Source organism: Mustela nivalis, assembly GCF_964662115.1.
Source record: "Mustela nivalis genome assembly, chromosome: 14".
Classification (NCBI taxonomy): Eukaryota; Metazoa; Chordata; class Mammalia; order Carnivora; family Mustelidae; genus Mustela; species Mustela nivalis.
In genome coordinates this window covers 66,318,409-66,342,903 of record NC_139033.1, presented here as the reverse complement: position 1 = coordinate 66,342,903, position 24,495 = coordinate 66,318,409, and the positions used below count along the sequence as shown (strand labels likewise).

General features: G+C 51.3%; 1 protein-coding gene and 1 long non-coding RNA gene across 4 annotated transcripts in view; one reads left to right on the top strand and one right to left on the bottom strand.

Annotated features, from left to right (window-relative positions):
• CABLES1 (Cdk5 and Abl enzyme substrate 1) overlaps positions 1–24,495 on the top strand; it is a 109,356-nt gene that overhangs the window by 83,533 nt on the left and 1,328 nt on the right. For all 3 annotated transcript variants that reach the window (XM_082698760.1, XM_082698759.1, XM_082698761.1), the window contains 5 exons: positions 3,369–3,465; positions 4,823–4,979; positions 6,006–6,109; positions 19,903–20,009; positions 21,216–21,423. In XM_082698760.1, the coding sequence (XP_082554886.1) occupies positions 3,369–3,465; positions 4,823–4,979; positions 6,006–6,109; positions 19,903–20,009; positions 21,216–21,423 (673 nt within the window). The remainder of the gene's footprint in view (positions 1–3,368; positions 3,466–4,822; positions 4,980–6,005; positions 6,110–19,902; positions 20,010–21,215; positions 21,424–24,495) is intronic.
• On the bottom strand, positions 23,725–24,489 carry LOC309847893. Its single transcript, XR_014302702.1, has 2 exons — positions 24,386–24,489; positions 23,725–24,353 (listed from the first exon to the last, which is right to left on the bottom strand). It is a non-coding gene; the product is annotated as an uncharacterized lncRNA (long non-coding RNA).

The following is a 24,495-nucleotide window of genomic DNA, read 5'->3' as shown; positions in this document are numbered from 1 at the left end:
CGGAGGATGTGTCCGTCTCTGCAGGAAGCACTGTTGCACAGGGCCGGTCTGTACAAGCAGTCTGCATTGTTCCTAGGAGCAGTTGAGGGTGCATCCACTGCAATCCGGGCCTGTTTTCTGACTCAGCTTGGCCTTAGTTACTGAGAAAGGACAGTGATACAAGTGAAGGGCTGTGGAAAGTGATGGCTACAGGGAGCAGACCCACACAGTGGTTCTCAAGAGATGGGTTCCCATGGTTACGGGTGGTGGAGCTGTGCCTGTTACCCTTTGTCCTCTGGGTGGGCTGGGGTGTCCCGAGGTGCTAGAATACTCACTGGATCTGAGAACCCCTGTTTGTTTAAGTGCGTTTTGGGATTTATCTCCTGAGAGGCATCTCGGCTCTTTGTGCACACATGAAGTTGAATGCGTGTTAGGGCTGCATTTCCCTCGGGGGCGGCATCAGGAAGGGGGAGTGTGGTTTGAGCATGGCCCCTGTCTGGCTTCTTCAAGTAAATACTGCACGTCAGACATTGTGTAGGTAGGACACAAACACGGAATGAGCCTCTGTCTCTGCCTGCAGCCGGCTCTCCATTTTGGAGCACCCTTAGAATGGGCATATTTTAATATCCATACTTCTTTGGGTTTTCTTACCCGTGAAGATAGGCCTGCTTTTAAATTAGATTCAGCCCTAAATAACATTCTCTGTCTGGCAAAATGGAAACAAGGAGACAGTTGTTTGGGAGTTGGGAATTTGAGGCCCGTGCCCGCTGGGTTGCGCTTCCGGCAAGGAGGATGCCCTGGCAGCAAGCCGGAGATCCTTTCATGAAATGCGAGGCGCTGCTGTCTTTATACCCGCTCCCCTCCTGGGCTCCCACGGCCATCCCCTTTCTCCTTGCCCGCCATGGCCACTTTTGCCTCGTTGCCTGGTTCAGGTTCTTGCTGTGTCGGCATTTCCCTTTGTGAGGGCGGCCGCCTGGACGGCTCCCGCGGAAGGCCGGGGCAGCAGGGTGGGTGGTCTCTGGCGTGGGCCATCCCCGGGTTCTGGTGGCCTTACTGAGCCCCACTTTGCTCCCTGCCTGCTTGCCTGGTCTTTCCAGCTGCAGATTGGAGATTCGGACCTGGAATGCAGGTCTCTGTTCACAGGGCATGTTTATAAAGTGACATGACTTCAGTCATCCTGGATCTCACAGTCGCCTCACAGAAGAGGCACACACACACACACCCCCACCTCGGGAGAATGCAAGCACATGCCCAGAGTCCTCCCATTGTTCACAATATGTTTGGAGTGCTGGATGGGATGGTCTGCGCCTTCCAACAGTGTCTACAGCTCTGAGTTACTGTCCTATTCTGTACCATCCCTAATGGGTGAGCTTGATGTCTGGAATTACCTGAAGTCATTTACAGTCATGTACAGTTTGTGGTCAGTCGGCTGGGGGGAAGGGGGAAAGCCCTAATTCAAGTAATAGTGTTTAGAATAAAAATATGTATAAATATAAAGCTTGCAGACTGGGATGGGCTCCAGAGAGTTTGAGCATAGCAATATTATGGTGTCCTAAGGAGACTACTTTAAAAAATGGAATACTTACTGGATGCAAATTTTGGTTATTCCTTTTTTTTTTTTTTAAGTCTATTTGTTTGTTTTTGAAAGAGTGAGACTGTACATGTGGAAGCAGGGGGGAGGGGCAGAAGGAGAGGGACAAGCAGATTCCCCACTGAGCATGGAACCCACCACACAGGGCTGATCCCAGGGACCCAAGATCATGATCTGAGCCCAAAATCAAGTCAGATGTACCCCTGGGCTATTTCTTTTAAAAGTGTCGTTAATCACACTGCTGCGTTAGAGGTAGGCTTATAGAGCCAGCAATAGATCAACTAAATCAGAGAATCCCTGTTTTCCTTCCCAGAAGGGGAGGCTCCTTGTCTCTCTTTAAGGAAAGAGCTACTCACCCAGCTCCCTCTCTTTTTCCTTGAATTCTTTATCTTTGGCCTGGGGAGTCTTGCCTTTATGTTCTGTTTGTTCTTGCTTGGGTTGTAGGAGCCCGCCCTTGAATGTGGGGCCTCTCTCCAGGCCACGTAGCAAGAGCACTGCCAGCCTGAGATGACTTTTGACTCACAAGCACCACATCCTAGGGACAGAAACTGGAAGACAGTCCTTCCCAAACATGGCTGCATTTTAGAAGCCCCTGGCAAGTGTTTAAAATGGACACCCAGGGCGCCTGGGTGGCTCAGTGGGTTAAGCCGCTGCCTTCAGCTCAGGTCATGATCTCAGGGTCCTGGGATCGAGTCCCGCATCGGGCTCTCTGCTCGGCAGGGAGCCTGCTTCCTTCTCTCTCTCTCTCTCTGCCTGCCTCTCAGTGTACTTGTAATTTCTCTCTGCCAAATAAATAAATAAAATCTTAAAAAAAAAAAAATGGACACCCAGGTTGCCCCTCATACCAGCTGAAACAAATGTCTGCGGGTGGGGTCCAGGCTGCGCTGGTTTGTCAGAGCCCCCCACATGATTCTAATCAGCAGCCAAGCCCTAGGACCACCGTAAGGAGGGGGATTGTCCTTGACAATGTGAGCAGTTAAACATGAGCATAACCACAGCCAGCTCAGTCTTGCTTCAGTTGCAACGCTGTGTTCTAGAAACAGCACTGGATGCAAACCCCATCTCTACAGCCTCCTCTCCTAGTGACCTTGGCAAACCGCTCAGCCTCCTGTGGGTTTTTTGTCTGTAAAAGAAGTTAATGATAGCAGTACCTGTCTAATGGGGTCATCTTAAGGTATGGCGGAGACGATGTGTAGAAGACTTCGTAAATTGTGAAGTGCTGTATAAATGCTGGTTAGTACTGGAGATTGTTCTTTTATAGAAAGATGCTCATGTTCTAGGTCCCCTGGTGGGGTGGCTGGGGTGGCATTAATTCCTTTGTTACCAGCAGTAATCTCGGGAACTGTTTAGGGTAAGAATTCATTTCTCTCTTCTCGTAAAAGGGGCGGTGAGGGGAGATGGTCTCTGCCAGCTTTAAAATAAAACCAGCAGCCTGAGCCTAAGAGAACTACTGGCCTCGTGATGCCCTGGGAATGCTCCCTGGCTTCCTGTTAGCGGACTGCGGGCGGAGGGGCCTTGCTCGGAGGATCACCAGAGGTCCATCGGCTTCTGGGCCTGCCTTTCATCTTTGAGCTTTCCCTTTGCTTGGATTTCATTTATATCAAAGTGGATGAGACAAGGTGGAACTGCCTCAGAATGTTGTTAACCGCCCCCCGAGGAGGGTCAGAAGGATACCCTGTTGGCTGGAGCCCATGTACTCGTTTTCATCAGTGTGACTGTGGTGTTTTGTGTAGTAAACATCATCGTGGCTTTTTGGGGTATAAACCAGAGCATTTTCTCTTGGGCTTGTCCTCCCCAGGGATTTGAAGTTGGATGGAGGGAAGCAGTCCACAGGTGCCGTGAGCTTGAAAGAGATCATTGGACTTGAAGGTGTGGAGCTGGGAGCTGACGGGAAGGTAAGGCTTCCTAGCTTCCAGTCCTCGAGTCTATGCCAACACCACCAGGGTGGGTCAGGATTGGAGGCAGCATGACAGTCCTGACCCACCGGTGGTGGATGAACCAGGTCTGGGCCAGCCTGTCCCCACTCCCTTAGCATGCACTTGGGAACCCACCGAGCCAGTAAGGAAGTAGCAGCATGAGTATTTCTCCACCAGTGCCGTTTATGATGGAATGCAGGATACTGACAAGTATCCCCCACACAACATGCATGTTCTGAACCGAGTGGCTTGGACATACGTTAGCTGATGGTGTCACCATGCTGCATTCCTGCTACTAGAAAGTTTCTTTTGAGCGTGGGAGCGGGGGAGGCTTCCCACAATGCTGAGAAGCTGAGTTTCTCAGCCTTAGTGAGCACCTAGCAGGAAGGCCGTCGCATTCCTCCTTATGTGCGATCCAGTGAGCTGCTGCCTAGAATTCTGAGGGGTGAAGATTCAAAGATGAACTTGACCTTTTGGTGCTGGATCCAGGCAGTCTTTGTAAACCCTTCAGAAGCCTGTTTATGGAGATGATGCAAGTATTTGGGGAATCCATCTCAGGGTAGTTTGCTTCCAGCTGAAGCTGCTGGGGCAGCCACTGACCTCCCCACCTCCCCTCTCCCAGAACAGTTGGTCACCACTGTGTCCGGGTGTCATCAGCCCTTAGCTCACAGGCAGGCAGGGGTGTATGAGAAGGGCTTCTCTAAGTAGGTGAAAAGAAAATCACTTGTTTTGTGTCCATTCCTAAAGGTTGAGTGTCTACATAGGAATGAGGGAGGTAAGCTAGAGACAAGCATCAGAGATCACGTCTGCCAACAGAACATACAGGGATGTTCTGTGGTGGCATTAATTCCTTCATTATCAGCAGTAATCTCGGGAACTATTTAGGGCAAGAATTCATTTCTCTCATCTAGTAAAAGGGGCGGTGAGGAGTGTCTACACAGGAATGAGGCCACAGCCCCTTATCATTACTCTTGGGGCCTGATGTGTTCTGGAATTCTTTACCCGGTGGGTTATAAAGCTCGTGTGGTGTTCAAAAAAGAAAAAAAAAATGTGGTATGTGTCTTGGGTATTACACAACATTCTAGTGCTTCAGGGATAGTTCTCAAACACACTGCTCTTTCTACCATATAATGTGAATATTCACACAGAGTGTGATAAGTTAAAACTCTTTCTAGCCTCAAGTCAGTGGAGGTTAGGTTTTGGCGCAAATAAATACCAAAACAAATTTCATCTCCAATCTCCTTGGATTTTAGAAGTGCAGATTTAAGAATTTGAATGCACACCTTTCACGGCTTGGAAGTAATTCATTTTATCCGTTTTTGTCTTCACCCTTTAGACTGTTTCCTACACGCAGTTTCTGTTACCCACAAATGCCTTTGGAGTTCGGAGAAATACCATAGACTCCGCCTCCTCCTTCTCCCAGTTCCGTAACCTGAGCCACCGCAGTCTCTCCATAGGACGCACAAGCAGCACCCAGGGGAGCCTGGACACAGGTAACCTCAGGCGGGGCTGGGCAGCATGCGGAGAAGGTGCTTCCGTGCACTATATGGGTGGGGTCTCCCTTTGTACAGACTGGAGGACAGGGGCCTCTGGATAGAGCGTGAGCCCATCCCACAGGCCACATGACTTTGGGACAAGCCCAGTTTCAGACCATACATGTTCACAGCTGGTCCACAGGGGGGACCTTAACCAAGGAGATGTTTCACCTACCAACTCCCGAGCTCCCGCAAGGAGAAATACCGAGGGCATCTGCACCCATAGACATGGCCGGACCGCCCCCTCCCCCACCTCTCCCCACCACTCAGCTCCTCACCTCAGCCTGGTTCTTGACGCTGTTTTCCTAGTGTTCAGATCTGGATCAGGTGTGAGAACTTTTTGGTGATTCCCCTAGTGGGTGAGCTAACATGGCCCTGTGAATGTGAAGGAAGGCTTGCTTGCTTATAGCTTTGCCTCTGCAAACCTTTGTAAGGTGCGAACAAGGGAGAGAACTGTATGAAGCAGCATTATGTCCACTGTCAGAGAAACTCCAGATGATGGGGAAGTTCCTCGGGCCTGTCCAGGTGCGGAGTTTGGAAGCACTGGCGTCCGCTCGGACCTGTGTGCGGACACAGTAGCCCGCCTGGAAGCCTTCACACCAGAAGTGAGTGGCCGGCGAGGCAGGACTCGAGTGACTCATTTGATCTGCAGGTTCAGCAAATGTGCCTTTCTTGGTGCCCCATTTTGTAACCCAGGTCCCTGCTGTATCGTTCATGCTCATGAGGTTTTGTGCTCTCCCAGGTCTGGGGAGTGATACATACTTTTCTACACTGGAGAACCTGTCAGGATGTTAAGTATTGGTGACCCCTCGAGTTGGGGGTACCCTTCATTGGCCTGTAGGGATGTCTCCTGAGGGGCAGAGTGGGCAGCATGATTCTGGTCTCAACAACCCGAGGCCCTAACTTTAGACTTGGCATTCGCCCCGCTGCTTCTGCTTCAGGGAATCCAGGACCCCTATTGATTATTTTGTGTGGGATCCTCAGGTAGCGACCTGGGAGACTTCATGGACTATGACCCAAATCTCTTGGATGACCCCCAGTGGCCTTGTGGCAAGCACAAGCGAGTTCTGATCTTTCCTTCGTACATGGTGAGTAGCGGTGGAGAGACGGTCTGTGTGCTGACCCCCTCAGCTTCACCCCTGCTGCCCCCTCAAACATGCTCACCTTAACAGGTGGCTGCTCTCTGGCCTCAGGGGGCTCGTTCAAACATTGCACAGCCTGGGGAGCTTCTGTGGAACTCCCCAGTGTGGGATGCTCATGGCTCTGTCTGGAGTTCCCTGGTGACTGTAGGCCTCCACATACACTCCAGGCAATCATTGGGAACTGGGCTCTGGATGACAGAATTCTTCCTGGGGGAGTGAAGGTAGGCCCCTGTGGGCGTTAAATGCAAAAACTTCCCTTGCTGTTTTTGCTTCATGGACTCTTCCTTTTTTTCCCTTTGTGTAATTTTGGTTTCTGCTTTTGGCTGACCACCGTTTCCCACCATTTGGTCTGCCATTTCTCCAGACACCCATGGGGCCTGACTGGGTCCTGTGAACCTTCTTGGGGCAGACTTGCCCCAAAGCAGTGGCAGGCAGATCCCGGGCAGCATGGGAGGAGGGGAGAGCTGGGCTTGCAGGAAAGCTGCCAGGCCAGGCCTGCTGCACATGGCACCAGGTAGGAGAGCACCGACCCAGAATGCTTCCACCCTGTCCCTGATGGGCCCAGAGGAGGCGGGCGCAGCTGAGAACATCCTGCTCTGACTCCCTTGCTCCTCCCCAGCCCGTGCCATTCTCAGCAGCCCTGGCCTTGGGAATGAGCAAATGGTCCTTTTTCTCTTTTGGACTCTTGTGTCTGCAGAGACCAGAGTGGGACCCCATTTACTCAGAGGGCCCCTGAACACTCACTCCGACCTGAGAGTTTTCAGTGCTGGGCTTCTACCCTCCAGTCTGGCTTTCTTCCCTGAACATGCAGCATGTATCTGCCATCAGAGAAATACCAGGCAGAACACAGGTCTTTGCCAGTTGCTTCAGCGTATATTCTATTCTAATACGCCATGCTGTGTCCGAATGAATTACCGAAGGCTCCGAGTTTCAAATTGCCCCTGCTTCTCACTCTCCCATCTTTATTTCCCACCTCCTAACACAAAAAGCAGAATCAGAGCCATGTATGGTTTTTTTTCCACCCTTTGACTTGTTAAGATTAGTTGTTACTTTTACAAAACCAGGCCTTATTCATGTAAGCTAGCACATAATAACTGTTTAATAAATGACCAGAATCACCGCCCTGATGTCAAGGAGGAAACAACTGGAACGCCATGACTTGTGTAAGAATAGTATTCTTTATGTTATTCATTGCCTTATTTACTAAGTAATGGGCAGGAAACTGTGGCTTGGGGAGTCTGAGTGAGGCTGTCACAGTTGACAGACAGGAAGTGGGGGGCCGAGGCCAGAACTCCTGGCTTGGTGCTTTTCTCACTCGGCCTCTGACTCCCACATCTCTCAGCAGTGGGGGGCAAAACAGCCGAACTCGGGGAGGACGTGAAAATGACTCTTTGGGCCAACGGTTTAGCAAATTTCTAACTAACGCAGAGAATAAGAGAGGGCACTTGTTTTTGACTGGGGTTTGGCAGGGAGCTCTTCCCTAGGTAGCATTATGTTTGGTGAAAATGACCTCTCCGGTAGGCCTGGTGACAGGCTGGTGCCAGATCTTGTTTTGTTTTGTTTTTTTCTTTAAATTATGTCACTGTGAACTTTAGGGTTCTGGGCCACAGACTACGTGGGCGCGCCTGTGCACATGAGCGATTTCTCCTCCGGCAGTGTGCTAGATGACTTGCCAAGTCAGCATATATGTCCTATCCTCCTTGTTTTATGGTCCCAACTGGCTCATTTTTCATCTCACCAGGTTGCATCTGCAGCCTCTGCTTCCTGTAATAGTACGTGTTTTAGAGAATAAAATGGCTTGTGAACCACATTTTCTGGTCAGTTCCATAAGGTGTACATTTCTTCTGGCCACAGAGATTGGTAATTTGATCAGATATGGGACATCCACTTTTCAGCATCCTCCTCTGTCATGGCCATGTGTGTCCTGTATCACAGAAAGACTCAGACTGGCTCCCAGAAGACTTCTCTAGACGCAAGCATGCATTACAAGGCTGTCTCGCATACATCAAACTTGCACGAATACATGTGGGGGTTTTGGTTTTGGCTTTTGTTGGTTTGCTTAAAGATACAGAATTTGCTCATTCAGCCAGTATTGACTGAGGCCTTATATAGTGGAGAACAAACTGGCCACGATCGCCATTTTCCTCAGCCTTACTGTGCATAGAGAAGTCAGACAGTGAGCAAACAGCCAAGTCACTGCGGTCATGAGATGGGTAAGGAAAGTGCTAGGAGATGATGGCAGCAGGGCATGGAGGTGCAGGTGGGAGGTCCACCTTAAGGAAGTTCTCCCTGAAGAAATGGCATTGAAGGGAGTGTGAGGAGTAAGAAGGAGCAGCCATTCCAGGCCTTGGTGGGAAAGGCCCCTGTTGTCTTGTGAAGAGGTGAGTGAGGGTGGGTAGGAAATTGTTATTTTTAGCAATGACAGTCCCCGTCCTTCCCTCTACGCGTGTGCACATGAGCATAGCCACGAGTGGAGAAGGCAAGCCATAGAAAATCATCCTGACAGGTTGTCCATACTTACTGAACCCCAGGCACACGGAGCTGTGCTTGTAATAGGCACGAACTATCAGGGTAGATAGAGCTACGGTTACTTGACCCAAGTAACATGGTTACTTGAAAACCCTCTTTGAGGCTCCGGGGCCCATCTTGGCCTGTGAGTGGGTGGGTGGGAGGCACTCAGCCCAGACAAGCTCACCCAGCTTAAAGCTTTTCTCTTGGGCTGCGAACCCTCATCATTGGCAGGGCGCCCCCTGCAGGCAGATGTCAGGCCTGTGTCTGTGTGAAGCCCGCGCGCCAGCTCCTTGCCCGTCCTGCAGGGCTTCCTGGTGTGGCCTTTGCTGAAAGACTGGGCAAGGGTGCTGGCCAGGTGCCAGACTGACTGCACAGCACTGTCCACCCCCCTTTATATTGGCCCCCGAGGCCTTTGAGGTCCTGCTGCCAATGCCTGTCTCCCTTAGGTTGCCAGCACAGTTAAGGGGAGGCCAGCCCTGTGGAGGCCTCAAGCCTGAGGCCCAGGGGCTGTTGTCTGGGGTCTCTGGGTGCTCTGTTTGCATGGCGTTTCGGGGGCTGAGATGTTCGTGTGGCTTCTGCAGAATCAAGCAACCTAGAAAGTGACAGGCTAAACCCCTCATCCCATTACAGCCCCCAGCCGTCATTTGTTTTCTCTTTCTCTTTTCGTGTTAGGGTGTGATTTGTGTATGATCAAACACACACATTTAAAGTGTACAGTTTCATGAATTTTGTTGCCTCTGCTTTAATCAAGATAGAACATTTCTTTCCCTTTGGAAAGTTCCTTCCCATATATCCTGTTCTGACATCTGTCACCATAAAGTAGTTTCACCTGTTCCAGTGCTTGATGTAAGTGGAATCATATACTAGGCACTTCTTTAAAAAATTTTTTTGTTCTTCTTCCTTCACGGAATTTAATAGGTGAGATTCACTCGTGTTGGACATTATCAGTAGCTTGGGGGGTTTTTGGTTTTTTTTTTTTTTAAGATTTTATTTATTTATTTGACAGAGATCACAAGTAGGCAGAGAGGCAGGCAAAGGGAGAGAGGAGGAAGCAGACTCCCCGAGGAGCAGAGAGCCGATGTGGGGCTCGATCCCAGGACTCTGGGATCATGACCTGAGCCAAAGGCAGAGGCTTAACCCACTGAGCCACCAAGGCGCCCCAGTAGCTTGGGTTTTTTTTAATTGCCGAGTAGGTTTCTCTTACTTGGACGTACCCCAGTTTATTTATCTCCACTCCTGTTGATGGACATTTGGGTGGTTTCCTGGGAGGGGACACCCAAGTTAACCAAGTAAAACATTGCTGCCATGGGCATTCTTACACAAGTGTTTCGTGGACATTTTCATCTCTCTTGCTTAAGTACCCAGGAGTGGGCTTTCTGGATCCTAGGTAGGTGATGTTAACTCACCAGGATGTGGCTGGGTGTATATTTTCATTCATGTGTGTTCTAAGTACAAGATAAAAAGGCCACTCGTGGCCACAGTTGCCATGCCTTCAAAAGTGGGAGAGTTCCAGAGGTGAACATTTCCCTGAGGCCTAGAAAGAAGCCTGTCGTGTACAAAGTTTTTAAGTGGGAGCCCTTTAGAACTGCCCTTGCATTCAGAGCGACACAGGTTTTTAACTGATCTGTGCAAGTCCCTCCCACTATTGGCCTCTGGGAAAGGGCAAAGGGGACACTTTGAAGTAAAAAAACAAAAATTCCTGGGGCAGGTCTGGAAACCCAAGTCGCAGCTACCCCTGTGGTTTCGGCCCTGAAGCTTCTAGATGGTGACCACAGAGTAGGAAAGTATGTTGAGCCTCCTGGCTGCACGCAGGTTCTCGCAGGGCCTTAGCCTAATGATGGTGTTTCTCAGTGTGGTGAGGGTGGTCGCGAGGCCTCGAGTCGGAGCCGGGTGCTTCCTGCTCTGTGCACTGCCTGCCTTGTCATTAAAGTTTTGCCAGAAAGTGGTTGCTTATCATTAGAACCTGGCAGCTAAAGCCAGTAGTGGTTTTGTTTTTTCTTTCCTTTCTGGGTGTGGAGAGCAATTAAGAGGAGAAAGTAAGCAAAAGAGCTGACTGAGATAATGCCAACAAAGTTAATGTTATTTGAACGCATATCTGGATCCTTTTCCTGTCTCAGGAAGAAATCCCTCTCAGACTGTTTTGACATCAGAAGGAAAACGGACTAATAACCTTTACGGACTAATAACCTTTACGATAGCTGTAGGTATGTAAATCTCCAGAGGACAGGTCTTGATCTTGATAAAGTGCCTATTCACATGTTTACTTAATACTATAATCTAACTACTCCTAGGAAAAAAACTCCTCCTTCCTACCCCGTGGTCCCCCACCCCCAACTCCCAGCATTGTGGGAGTAGGTCTTAGAGCTTTTTCGGCACAGTCTGAGATGCTGAGCAGTGGGAAATTCAAGACTCAATAAAAGGAAGGCGAAGTCAACCTTCTGTGTGGCGGGTGGTTGGGCTCTGGTTTCCCACCATATTTCTTTTGTGCTGAAAGCCGTCTTGATGACTAGGTAGTTACCTGTCTACAGGGTGGGTTTATAGAGAAGCTAAAGCAGCATGAGCCCCAGGGGCTCTTCCCTGTGTAAGGCTCCTTCCAGGGCCCTCAGGTCTCAAGGCGCTTGAAGCTCATTCAGTTTAGGAAAAGTAGTAAGTCATTACAGTGAAACCATTGCTGGGCCTTTCCTGAGACCTGGCAGGGCCTTAGAGCTTCCCCAGCTCTCAGGAAGATCTGCCAGGCACTGCATAGGAGCTGAGAAGTAGGATCTCTGAGGTCCACTAGCTTTCGGTGCAAGTGTTAAAATGCATTCTCGAATCCTCTATTGCATTGTGGTTGGGTTTGTTTTTTCGCTCTAGGGCTTTTTTGGGTTGTATGTGACAGCTCTATTGGATATATTTCCCATAGCATACAGTTCACTTCTGTACAGTGTATAGGGGCTCCTAGCTGGCTCAGTCGGTAGAACATGCTCTTGGTCTAGGGGTTGTGAGTTCAAGCCCCACATTGGGCGTAGAGCCTACTAAAAGTAAAAAATAATAAAGTGGTTTTTTAGAACATTCACAGGACTGTGCAGCCATCACCATAATCCATTTCGGACGTTTTCATCATTCCCAGAAGACCCGTACCCTCAGCCCTCCACCTGCTAAGCCCTAGGCAACCACTAATCTACTTTTCTGTCTCCATAGATTTGCCTGTTCTGGACATTTCATAAAAATGGAATCATATACTATGCGGTCTTTTGTGTCTGGCTTTTACTTCGATAATGCTTTCAGGGTCCATCCACGTTGTAGTATGCGCCAGTATGGTGGTTTTCTTTCATCTTTTCTTACAAAAATAATACAAAATGAAATACTGGCTTTACATTGTACACAAGATGCCATAGCATCTGCTTCATTTCTGCATGTTTGTCTCAGATTTGCAGTGACCATTTTGTGTCTCTACCGTGCTCCTCTGGGCTTGGTTCATCAGCTCCTGCTCGAGGTGACCGCTTAAGGAGCACGTGTTTACAAGTGCGTCCAAATACTGTGTGGTGTGTGTGGTGTGTGTGTGTGCATGCGTAAGTGCCCTCAGGGCCACACCCGGTGTCTTCTGGAGTGAGTGAAGACACTACTCTAGAAGTTTCTGTATCTTACAAATGCCTGAGACCATGGCCCTCCTGGGCATCTCCCAGCATCTCCACATTGGTGGTGTAAGCCTGAAGCAGTAGTAGTTTTTCCTGAGTTTCTCTCCTTGATTTGCACATGGTTTCATTTTAGTGAAGGAAACTAAAGAGCTGCTCCTCTCAGGGCAAGGGAGGGAGTAAATCCAGGGTCACAGATTTGGAATCTGATGGGTAGAAATAGCAGGAGATGCTGCCCCAGGCTGCAAAGGCCCTCCACTCATTCCCACGGTTTTTCTCGTGATTTACTATCCTCTTAGGAAAAGGGAGAAATGCCGAGAAGAGCCAAAATGCCCAGCTGCTGGTGGTTAGATAGATGGAGTGAGGGCGGCGGCCGCTCAGCTTAACGACCTGAGCGGGTGCCCATGGATGTGGGGCAGGTGGTCAGGTGGGAGAGCCCTGGCTGTGCGGGGGCCGTCAGGGCTGGAAGGTGCTGCGGGGAGCCCTGCCAGTTAGCCCTCCTTCCCTTGGAACATTCTGCCCCCTGGGAGCTCCTGTGACCCAGAGGGGAACCGTAGCTGAGTCTACAGCAAGAGCACATCTGTTCAGAACTACTCGCAAGAATGCCTGGGGAGCTGTGGAGGGCAGGAGGATAGGAAGGCAGGAGGGACTTAAGGGGCCCAGAAGTGGAAGCACCTTTTATATTGTTTCTCTTGAAAGCAGACCAGCAACTTGTCAGCTCTGAGACCCTCTTTGTTCTCCAACACTATTATTAGGGTATGCGTAATAGCACACCCCTGCTCCCTCTGCTCCCTGCCTCACCTGCCCCCACCATCTCCCGTTGCATCCAGCCCCCCAAGGCCCCCACTGCACAGCACTGTGTCTGCTGCCGTGAGCCTGGGGAGGCCCAGGTCCCTTCCCTCCTTCCTGCTGTCAGTCAGTCTTTGTTGCCTTTAAAAAGCAAAAGATCCCTCCTTGTGTCCGCAATAGATGTGGTAGACTCTTTCAGATAGATAACTAAGGTCACCATCTTTCCCTGTCATCTTGGAGGGTAGTTAAGGTGGCTTTAACAGCAGGCCTTCCTGACTCTGCCTCCCATCTCCAGCAGGTTGGGCTGCTTTCTGAATTGCATCTCCAGACCTTGTGCATTTGGGATGGTCTCCTCCCAGCTGACTTTCCTCTGTTGCCTCCTATGTAGCTGTGTGCACAGCTTCCTTGTGGGCAGGCCGGGGCACGACCGTGTACCCGAGCCACCTCTCATACTGAGAGTGGAACGACAAGCACTGCGGGGCTGGAACGCTCTGTCTACCGTGTGGCCTGGCCCCGCTGCTGGCCTCTTCCCTGGACCATAAGGAGCCCTACGTCTGGCAAATCCTGTGGCCTGGAATTAGGTGGCTTTGAAAACAGTGGCCACTAAATCTGTCCCAGGCCAGGAAGGAACCACACCAGCTTCATAGCGTTTTGATTTGTAGTAACGTGTGCTGGCAAAACCTGGGCATTAGGAGTCTTTATACAGTCAGACTCGTAGGGGACCTAGCACATAGCAGTGCCTCACTTTTAATTCATATCCTCTGAAGCCAGAAGGATCGAATAACTGGGGACCCATCGTACCTCTGTGCGTGCAGCTCAGCCTCAGGGACTGCAGCCTCAGCTCACCTCTGTCCCTGCAAAGAGGGTAGCTGCCTTCCGGTGGTCGAGAGGTCCTGCCTTTCAAGAGGTCATAAGGCACCCTCAAGACAGGACCACACAGGAGAATTGTGGCTGCTTACATTCCAGAGAGTGCTTCTCAACAGGAACTGGAGCAGAGGACAGCAAGAACTGTCATCCCTTCTGGAAACTGCCTGACCTAGTGGCCGTGGACTCGGGGTGTTTCAGCCAGTACCCAGAGTCTGGGCCTTGCAACGCCATTCGGGTGCAGCAGGCAAGCAAAGGGCTGGGAGCACATGGTTGCTTTGGGGGCTGCCCACTCAGCTGCCCTGGTTGTGGACCCCAAGCAGCTGAGTTTAAGTCAGACTGAAACAGCCCCACAGATGTCCAAGTGCCCTGCAGCTACCGATGTGAAGCAGATGGCAGAGAAGCCAGAGGAAAGACCTGCAGCCCAGAACACGGAGCAGTTTCACTGGGCCACCCAGCTACTGAGCGGCAAGACTGGGGCCTGACCCAGGGCCTCTGGCTCCATGGTTTGTGATCTTACCCCACAGAGCCACAGCTCAGAGAAGCAGAGATGATAGCAAGACTGAAGACAGAGCAGTCCCAAGCAGTGCTTGGTCCAAGGCCAACAGTGCCTGCTGCCTGGGTAGAAGCCATGCCCCATGGGGGCAGCTGTGTCCAGCCTGGGAGGAGCAGCTGGGATCAGAGCACGGCAAGGCTGTGTAGCTGCACCATTAGGAGCAAACACCACTGCACTGAGGTGAAAGGTGTCCCCCCAAAATACAGGTTGAGGTCTTAACCCCTAGAACTCCAGTAGGGTGTTGCAGTTATAAACCAGTTAAGCCGAGGTTTTACTGGAGTAAGGTGGATCTAACCCAGTATGACTTGATGTCATAAACAGCCAGAGAGAGGACGGCCACGTGGACAGACGCATGGGGAGAGCACTGGGTGATGACTGGCAGAGACTGCAGTGATGCCTCTGCAAACCAGGAGCTGCCCGGGACTGCCAGAAGCTGGGGAAGCAAGGAAGGATTCTAGCCACATTTTGAGAGGGAACAGAGCCCACCTGACACCTTGATCTCAGACCTGTAGCCTCCAGAACTGAGAGACCATAAATTGCTGCTTGAGCCGCGCAGCCTGTGGTGCTGGGTGACGGCAGCCACAGGAAACTAAACGCAGCCACTTTTGCATTCTCTCCCTTCCTGAGGTGCTCAGACTGACGTTCACAGTTTACCACCATCCTCTTCCTGTCTAAGTCATGGAGGCCTTTCATTGCCCCAGAGGCCAGCCTTCCCTGCTGCCATATGTCAACAAATGGACTGAAATGATGGCCTTATTGGGCCCCTGCCTCAGGTGCAGCAGCCACGGTCATCCAATAGTCTGTATTCTCTTCTTCCCTGGATGCCTTTGGACTTCCCAGAGCAGCCACCCTGGAACTGCTGGGCCCAGCTCTCCCATGTCCAGCGGAGCCCTGCCCCTGCCACACGTCCTGACAGCTGCCAGCCACATGGGGGTCAGAAAATGGGGGGCCTCGGCAGAGATGGAGGTCTGCAGAGATTCTCCACCCCCAAGTGGACCATATCTACTTTAGAAATGACCCAGAGTATCCCAGCATCAGCCAAATAAGTGGAGGGTGAGGCTGCCGGCAGGCTTCTACTCCATGCCAGGAGCAGTGGCAAGATGTGACTGTAAGGCTGGAAACCGCACATGGGAAGGATGACAGAGTGCAGCTTCTATACCTCTGGACAGCAGAGCCAGGATCCAGAGGAATCTGTCAGCCAGAAGATGAAGTCACAGGCTTTCTCCCTGCAGCTGCCACGTGCCGCCCATGCTGGAAGTCAGGCATTGGGCCCAGGACTCCCATGTCAGCTCACTGGCCCGCCCTCTGTTCACCTGTCCAGGACTGGCCTGGAAGTAAATGCATGTGTCCACTCCTACTCTGAGGAATAGTAGGCTCTGGATCTGTACCCCAAGAGCTAGGGCAGGCAGGGCAGGGTTGTTTGTAAAAATAGTCTCTCCTGGGCCCAGGGCTATAGACTAAGCTGGGTCATCAGAGTTGATGGGGTCCTTCTGAAATTCAGTCTGGTCAGGAAATGGTGTGTGAGGGGCCCCGGGATAAGTCTCGGTGCCCTGGGGAACTGATGACATTGGGGCCTTATCCTCCAAAGCATCCCCCATGGGCTCTGTCCTTATCCCATGTCTTCCCAGGTGAGATTCACTTAGAGTATCGGTCAAGGCCATCAGTGAAGGTAGTATGTGCGTCAGTGATGGTTCGGTCACAAAGAACAGCATCCATGCAAGCTAGTTTATAAGGGATTTATCACCGAGTATTGAACAGCTTGCGGAGTCACTGGGGAGGTGAGCATAACTGCCTAAGTTGGGATTTCAGGAATGACCCCAGGACCACCCTGCAGAGCCAGGCCACCAGGGGAGCAGCCGCCTGACCTCGTCCCTGATCAGGGCCTGGAAGATGGTTGGGATCGGGCACCAGCTGCCAGTTTCAGACCTGGCAGTGCCACTGCCGCCTTCAGGCAGCTTCAGATCCATGCTGCCTGCTCTGGTCTCCCCCAGCAGAACAGGCACCCAGGAATTCAGGACTCCTGCCGTGACTTTTCTTGGCAGCAGGAAGACCAGAAGCCCAGCTTCTGTTTCAGTGGTGCCTTCTTGCGCCAGTGTGCAGGCCACAAAAAACTGGAACAGTATCTGGAATCCTCCCTGGACAGTACCCTGTCCGGACTGTTATGTGCAGTGAAGGCCAATCATTGGAAGAGGGACCATGTCGCTGGAGGTTGGGGGAAGGTGACCCCACAGGAGTAGCTCCGGGCCAAACAGTGGCTGGGTGCCAGCCCCGCGAGGAGACTCTGCTGGGCGTGCAGGTCCCCTGGGCAGCGTCACCATGCAGATGACTCCCAGGGCGCCACCCACACGCCTGGACTCAGGGCACCTGGGGCAGCCTGGTCTATGCCATCTCCTGCCTCCTTGCTCTTAATTTGCCGATGGCCTTTGGGTATACAGTGTTCTCTCTGTTTGCTCCGGGAGAAACCTGTGAAGCAGCCCCGCCAGGTGTTCTCTCCAGGTGTCCATCCTTTTTCAGGGATGTGGGAGGCGAGGACGTGGGAGGTCAGGCCGTGGGAGGCCGAACGTCTTTCTCAGGGCTGCCGCCTTGCTGGAGGCAGAGCTGCCCTCCACCAGCCGGCCCTTCCTTCCTGCCGGCAGTCTCAAGCTGTCTCCCCTGCTCATTTTAGCCCGATGAAGGATGGAGATGCAGGAAGGCAGTGCGAGCGGCGAGCTGAGAGCTCTGGCTCCCGGTGCTGGCCCCGCCCCTTCCCCATTCCGAGTTTCTGCCTCCACGTCTGGGAGATGGGGCTCATGGCTGCAGGCTGCTTCTCTGGCCGTGGGAAAACCGGGGTGTGTGTAGCTCTATAGAAGATAGAACAGAGCTGCTGTGGCTGCCATAGGCAAGGCTCCAGATCTCCCCTTCCCGCTCCGGGAGATCCTTGCTTGGAGCTCCTGGGGCTTCAGTCCCCAGCAGGGCTGGTGAGTCTTTGCTTAAGACTTTTGTCCACTGAGGACCAGCAGAAGAGGCTGTCCACGAGAGTTTGGGATGCCTTTGTGTGGGGTAGAAGAGGTCGGGAGGGCTGGGTATTTCGGAAACAGAAGAATTGGCTGATCGGCCAGCAGGCCCAGCTTGAGGTAACCATGTTAGATGTAGTTCCCCATTCTGCTGCCTGTTTCCTAAATGAAAAATTGTACATCCTGTTCCACCCCATCTGTTCGGGATGATAAACGCATCTTGGAGGGCTGCCACAGGGGAAGCGCCCGCTCTGCGAGACACTAAGCGGCCTCCATGTCCCGTGCTCCCCTCCTCTGGGCATCCAGCAAAACCTCGCTGCACACAAGTGTGTGCATGTGTGTGTTTGCACGTTGGGGCCATGGGGCCACTCCCTTGCTCCTTGCCTACACATCGCAGGGGCACAGGGCACCTCCCGGAATGGGCATGTCTGGGGCCAGCTGAGGAGGAGCCTTCTTGACCAGGCCAGAGAGACATGGCACCACAGAAGAGCTCTTGGCATTGCACCAAGTCTGTTTCCACCCAATATCTCAGAAAGTTCTGAACAAGTTTGGAGGAACCGTTTTGAGTTCGTCTCGCTGTGGTTTCGCTTTTACTCGCCAAAGCTGCTGTTAGGAAGGTGCTGTTAGGATCGATGTGAGTGGGGTCATGTCGGCTCTTCGTCTCCTCTGGGTTATTAACACACACCAGAGGCCTTCCATGTGCCTGTACTAAAGTCCTGTCCAGCCAGGCATCTTCTGAGTGGAGGTGTTTACGGATAGCTGTCCGCTGGTGTTAGAGCCGTGGAGGAAAGTGGTGACACATCCCCTGGAAGGCGCCAGGCCACAGAAGCCATCCCCAGGATCTGGCCTTCTCAGCAGAATCTGCACTTGCTCCTTTCTCAGGCTCTGCCTGGTGAAGGTTATCGCCTCCAGCCAGCCAGAGAGGCGTCAGGCATTGTTGCTGCACCTCAAAAGCAGAATTCCAAGGAAGAGGAGAGAGGCTAACCTAGTGAGGCCTGGCCGGAGACCCCGTTTCCTTCAGAGTTAATACTGTGCAGCGCAGACTAGCCAGGAAGACCCAGGGCCTCAGAAGCCTCAGAAGGAGCTCGAAGGAACCACTCTTTAAGGGTGGCTAGGATTAGAAAGGGGGAGGGGAGGGAACTGGTTCGATCTGTAGAGCATGCAGCTCTTGATCTCGGGGTTGTGAGTTCAAGCCCCATGTTGGGCAAAGAGCCTACTTAGAAAAGAAGAGGAGGGGAAGAGGAAGAAACCCAGGCTTAAAGGACTGTTACTGATAGCTGACATCATGTACATGCAACAGAAGGTTATCCAACCTTAAAAAGGAAGGGAATTCTGACTCCTGTTGTACTGTTTGACCCTGGAGAACATGATGCTGAGTGAAACAAGCCAGGCACAAAAGGACCAACACCAACACTGCGTGATCCCACTCATAGGAGGGACTGAGAGGAGTCAGGTTCAGAGACAGAAAGCAGAATGGCAGTTGCCGGTGGGAGCTAAGGTGGGGGTGGAACAAGGACTTGATGAAGGGGGACAGAGTTTCAGTTTTGCAAGATGATGAAAGTTCTGGTGATGGGTGGTGGTGATGGCCACACACCAACGTGAGTGTACTGTATGCTGCTGAACCGCGTATTTTAAAATGGTTAAAATGCTAAGTTTTGTGTGATGTATATTTGTGTGATATATATTTTCCCACAATGAAAAAGAAAATGGCTAACATTTATCGAGTGCTTGCTGTATGCCAAGCGCTATACAGAGCCCTTGACATGTCTCATAGTTCTCCAAATAGCCATGTGAAGTAGGCACTGTTAGCTGCTTTCATCTTAAAGTGTAGAACCTGATGTTTGGGGTCATTGGATAATGCCCCGTGGCTGGACAACTAGTGATGGTCAAGTGTGGCTTGAAGCCTCGTGTGTGGGTGCCCACACCATGCCCTAAACGCTGTGCTGTCTGAATACCAGGCTGAGGCACAGGAACTGAGAGAGGAGCTCCCTCCCTGCCAGATCCTGATTGCTGACTGTCTGGAGGCTGCTGCTTCCCCATGTTGCCTGGTCCTGCTGTAGCACAGATTTGCATTCCAGAAACCGTGTCCCCTTCCGGCGCTCAGGCTCAGCAGGGCTCTTGCTGTGCCTCTCCTCCGAGGCTTCCTCACTGCTGCTGTCAGAAGTTGTAAGATGGCCATAATGTGCACATAATTGTAACCTGTGACCTGAGTGGCTCAGTCGGTTAAGCATCTCCCTTTGGTTCAGGTCATGATCCCAGGGTCCTGGGATCGAGCCCCGTGTCAGGCTCCCTACTCAGTGGGGGGTCTACTCCTTCTCCCCAGCGCCACTCGTCCTCTTTCTCTCTTTTAAATAAATAAACTCTTCAAAAAAATTATTGAAAGAGTGACCCGAGTTGCCCAATCTGTTACAGACCACAGTAATCGACTATGTGAAGCCCTCAGATCTCAAGAAGGACATGAATGAGACCTTCAAGGAGAAGTTTCCTCACATTAAGTTGACACTCAGCAAAATAAGGAGGTACGTGAAGCTCAACATCCACTTGAGCTCTCCACTCAGATCCTCTCCTGGCATGCATTCAGCTCACTTTTTGGATGCAGGTTCCTCGTGTATAGTTCAGGGAAATAAAACGGGTGTGCGGCGAGGAAAGGCTCACCCGCCTCTGGCTGACTCCTGCCTCTGTGAGCGAGAGCTGAGGGAAGCAGGGCAGAAGGCGGAGCTCTCAACTCCAGTTGACATGGGTGTGAGGGTAGTTTCCTTATGTGAAAGAACCATTATTTCCTACTGTCCGAGGCTCAGCTATCCAGTCAGGGTTGTGTTACAGAGAACTCGGAATGGGAAACATTCAGTTCTCGGCTTTCTCAAATGCAGACAAGACAGAGAAGAGTTGGTTTGATAGCCTTTGAGGGAATTCTTTGCCCACAGCCTTCCACCCAAGAGTTGCCAGCCAAGCACTACCTTTAAGCATTTAGCAGAGCAGCCAGAGCAGAATCAGGCCCTTGTTTCCCATGCAGCAGACTCGATTGACTTTGTAGTGACCCACATGTGCTGGGCCAGAGAGGAGCCGCCTGGGGTTGTGTCTGTCTAGCAGGACAGACTCTCAGTGCACATGGTGACAGAGGCTAGACTATATGCCAACATAGCGTGGGAGTATGTGCCAGCATTTACATGCTGTGTAGCCCAGTGCTGATTTGACTCTGGCATGTTCCAAGACAAAGACGTGAGAAGAATGGAGTATTCCCACTGTGTCCATTTGCTGGGTAGCATTCTTCAGTACACTGGCCGTTGTTTTGTTAGCCTAACCCCTCTTCTGCCATAGTTCTGAACATGGTGGACCCTCCGCAGAGTTGATACCAAGCACCTAGTTTCTTTCTCTTGGTGTTTCTGTGGATTGATCATAGTACCCCTCAGTTTCCCTCTTTCCCTTTGGACAGCTCTAGGCTTAGTTTCCAGAGACCCTCAGACACCACCTGGGTTCAGTGTGGTCTTCTGTGTCCCTTGTTGAGGTGGTCTCCAGTTCCACCAACAGAGAAGAACCCTAGCAGCTTAAATCTGTTGTCTACAGAGAATGGAAAGTTCTTAGTCCTCAGGATTTGTTCCCATTCCACATCCCCCTTCTGGGAATGAGAAAAAGGAAAGGCTTTCAGGATGGACTAGTCGTTTTCTTTGGAGGCCTCTGAAACTCCCAACTTCTAATAATGTTCCTTTCTTCCTGTGTTTCTCTAGTCTGAAGCGAGAGATGCGGAAGCTTGCCCAGGAGGACTGTGGCTTTGAGGAGCCCACCGTGGCCATGGCCTTTGTCTATTTTGAGAAGCTCGCCCTCAAGGGAAAGCTAAACAAACAGAACCGGAAGCTTTGTGCTGGAGCGTGTGTACTGTTAGCAGCCAAAATCGGAAGTGACCTCAAAAAACACGAAGTCAAGCATTTAATTGACGTGAGTGACCTGAGTCCTGTTGGCTGAGGGAGCACGTGGGAAGAGCCTGCTTGGTGATCCTGCCTGGGAGAATGCCAGTTGTTAGTCGCCACTGAAAGAGCAGGGCTGGGGAGTCATCCTGCAGCAGCGGTCAGGCCCCCCAGCTCAGGCTGTTCTGGAACAGAGGGAGGATCCACTTTGACGAGACCAAAGATCCCCAGTATTGGGTCTGGCCATAAAAATCCTATTTTCAGACACCCTGAGGGGCGAACTTATTCTCAAACTCACAGAAGCCATTGTAACGGGAAGGGGACTTGGGGGACGTTGTGACCACAGGGCGTCCGTCATCAGACAGTTTGGCTCAACAGACCTCGGCTTCCTGTGGTCTAACTTGCCTCTTCTTTGAGTAGGGGCATGGGTTTGATTGAGTGGTTTCTCCGGCTTTTAAAGGAGCGCCCCATCAAAGCAAGGAGACCCCGATCTTGGATGGATATGTGAGTGCCTGTAGTCATAGAAAATTTGAGATATAGTAAAACCAACAGATCAGGAGACAGTTGCCATTGAAAAGAACGCTTCTTACCACAGTTCCCAAGGGAAGTATGTTAGTTCTGTCTGCCATAGCGAGATCCCATAGCCAGGGCGGCTTAAACAACAGACCTTTATTTCTCACAGTTCTGGAGGCTAGGAAGGCCCAAGATCAAGGTGCCAGCTGCTTCGGTTCCTGGTGAGAGCCCTCTCCTTGGCTTGTGATGGACAGGTTTTTACTGTGTCCTCACATGGCAGGGAAAGCTAACAAGCTAGCCTTCAGCTCTCTTCTTACATCGCGAGGACTCCACTCTTCAACCTGATCACCTCCCAGAGCCCCCCACATGGGATAGGGTACCAACATAAGGATGGGGTGGGGAGGGACATCATACCATAGGGAGCCGTGTGGGGAAGTACCAGGTTGGTCAGGAGGCAGGAGGAGAGGGGGGAATTGTGGACAGGAGCCTCTCTTTTGGTTCCTATGGGAAGGAACAGGCCAGGCAGGGTAGGCAAGCTTCAGGCTGGCTAGTGAGAGTCATTTCCGTGGACTTGGGCTGAGGCACTGTCCTTACTTGTCTCCCTGGGTGCTAAGGGCAGGTGGAGTGCGAGAGACAGAGTGAGGAGATGGTCAGGGTGTGGGCCTTGGATTGGTGGGTTTGCACAAGAAAGATGTGCCCACTGGCAAGTTGTGCACCCTAGGCTAACCCTAGGAGGAGCTGAGCTGCCCGGGCCAAGAAGGACCCAGAATTCAAAGTGTCAGAATACAACCTCTTCAGGTCGTGGCTATGACAAGGCCCTGTGTATGTGTTTGTGTGGCTGGCTCAGTTGGAAAGGAGAAAACACAGAAAGGGAGCTAATGGAGGTACTTCCCACGTAAGAGCATTCTTTTTTGCTTTAATTTACCATTTTTACTCCTCTTTTTTAAAAGATTTTATTTGACAGCAAGAGGGACCACGAAGGAAGGAACACAAGCAGGGTGCGGGGGAGAGGGAGAAGCAGGCTTCTGGCTGAGCAGGGAGCCCAATGTGGGGCTCACTCCCAGGACCCTGGGATCATGACCTGAGCCAAAGGCAGACACATAACAACTGAGTCCCCCAAGCGCCCCATTTTTACTATTTTTAAGTGTACAGTTCAGTGGCATTGAGTGCATTCATATTGTGCGGTCGTCACCATTGTCTGGCAAAACTGAAACTGTGTCCCTGTTAAACACCAGCTCCCCCTCCCACCCATTCCTGGCCTCGGCCACCACTGGTCTGCTTACAGTCTCTGAACCAGACTCGAGCGATCTTGTCTAAGTGGAATCATCTCCTATTTGTCTTTTGTGATGAACTTATTTCCCTTAGCATTAGGTCCTCAAGATTCATCTGTGTTGTGACATGTCAGAATTTCCTTCCTTTTTAAGGCTGAGCAGTATGTCACTGCATGTCTGTTCCACATTTTGTATATCTAGTCAGCCATTGATGGGAGGACGTGTTCTTTAAGTCAGTGCCTTACTGCTCCTAAGAAGTGGTGCTCGTCTAACTTGACTGTACTTTTAGGAACGTGGAGGGGGATCTTTGGTTAACAAATCGGAGAATCAACAGGTGTACATAGATATTCGATGGAACTAATCTTTGTGCATGTGATGTTACGTACATTGAGTTGTATTTGAGTAAGACAACCATCTGGCAAGAGCCAACCATGTCCATGCAGAGCACTTACAGGCTGTGGTTTGGCATTTATAGTAGCAACAAAACTGATGCAAGGTCCCAGCCCAATTAGAACCTGAACGTGGGCACAAACGGCTCTGCTGGCGAGTTTTGTTGTTGTCCTTGTTTTTATTAAGCCGAAGCAGAATGCACTCCGGCAAAAACAAGGACTTCCCTCCTTACCGTGCCCCCCGGGTGTTCGCTTTCACAGCTGGCTGGAGCCAGAGGCAGTGCAGGAGGGAGCCCCTGGGCACAAGCTGAGCACTGCTGTCCACACGCACACACTCCAGCTGGGCGATGACCTGAAAGGCAGGTGATCTCAGCAGGTCTCGGGGTCCTTGTGTATGAAATGAAAGGACCAAACTACATAGTCAGTTGCCCCAAGCCCAAACTTACACGTCGTTACTACTATTGTAAGGATATGGTATCTTTTTAGTCTTCCCTCCGTGCCTGAATCCTCTACCATTAACAGGTAGAGGTTGAATCCCAGTCAAGGTGGGAGCTCAACATTGCAGTTGACCGCACACATCCCCTTTGACAAACGTCTTACCCTCTTGACTCCCGTCTTCTCTCATCTATCAAGTGGATATAAATGTAGCATTGACCTTGCAGGATTCTTGAGAAATGAAGTCTGGGCTGTATGGCAGTCTCCTGGCAGACTGTGTGTCCTAGGTGAGGTTCGGTTCCTTCTCCACCTGGACTGAGAACAGGAAGTACAGCTGATGCCCCCCTTCCGTCCTCCTAGTCTTGCCCCTAAAGGGGCAACACACTCATTAGTCTTGCCCCTAAAGGGGCTAGCTAGGGGGATAGAGAGCTTACACATGGAAAAAGCCTCGGAATTTGATTTCAAAGCTAAAATGCTCTTCGTTTCTTTCATTCT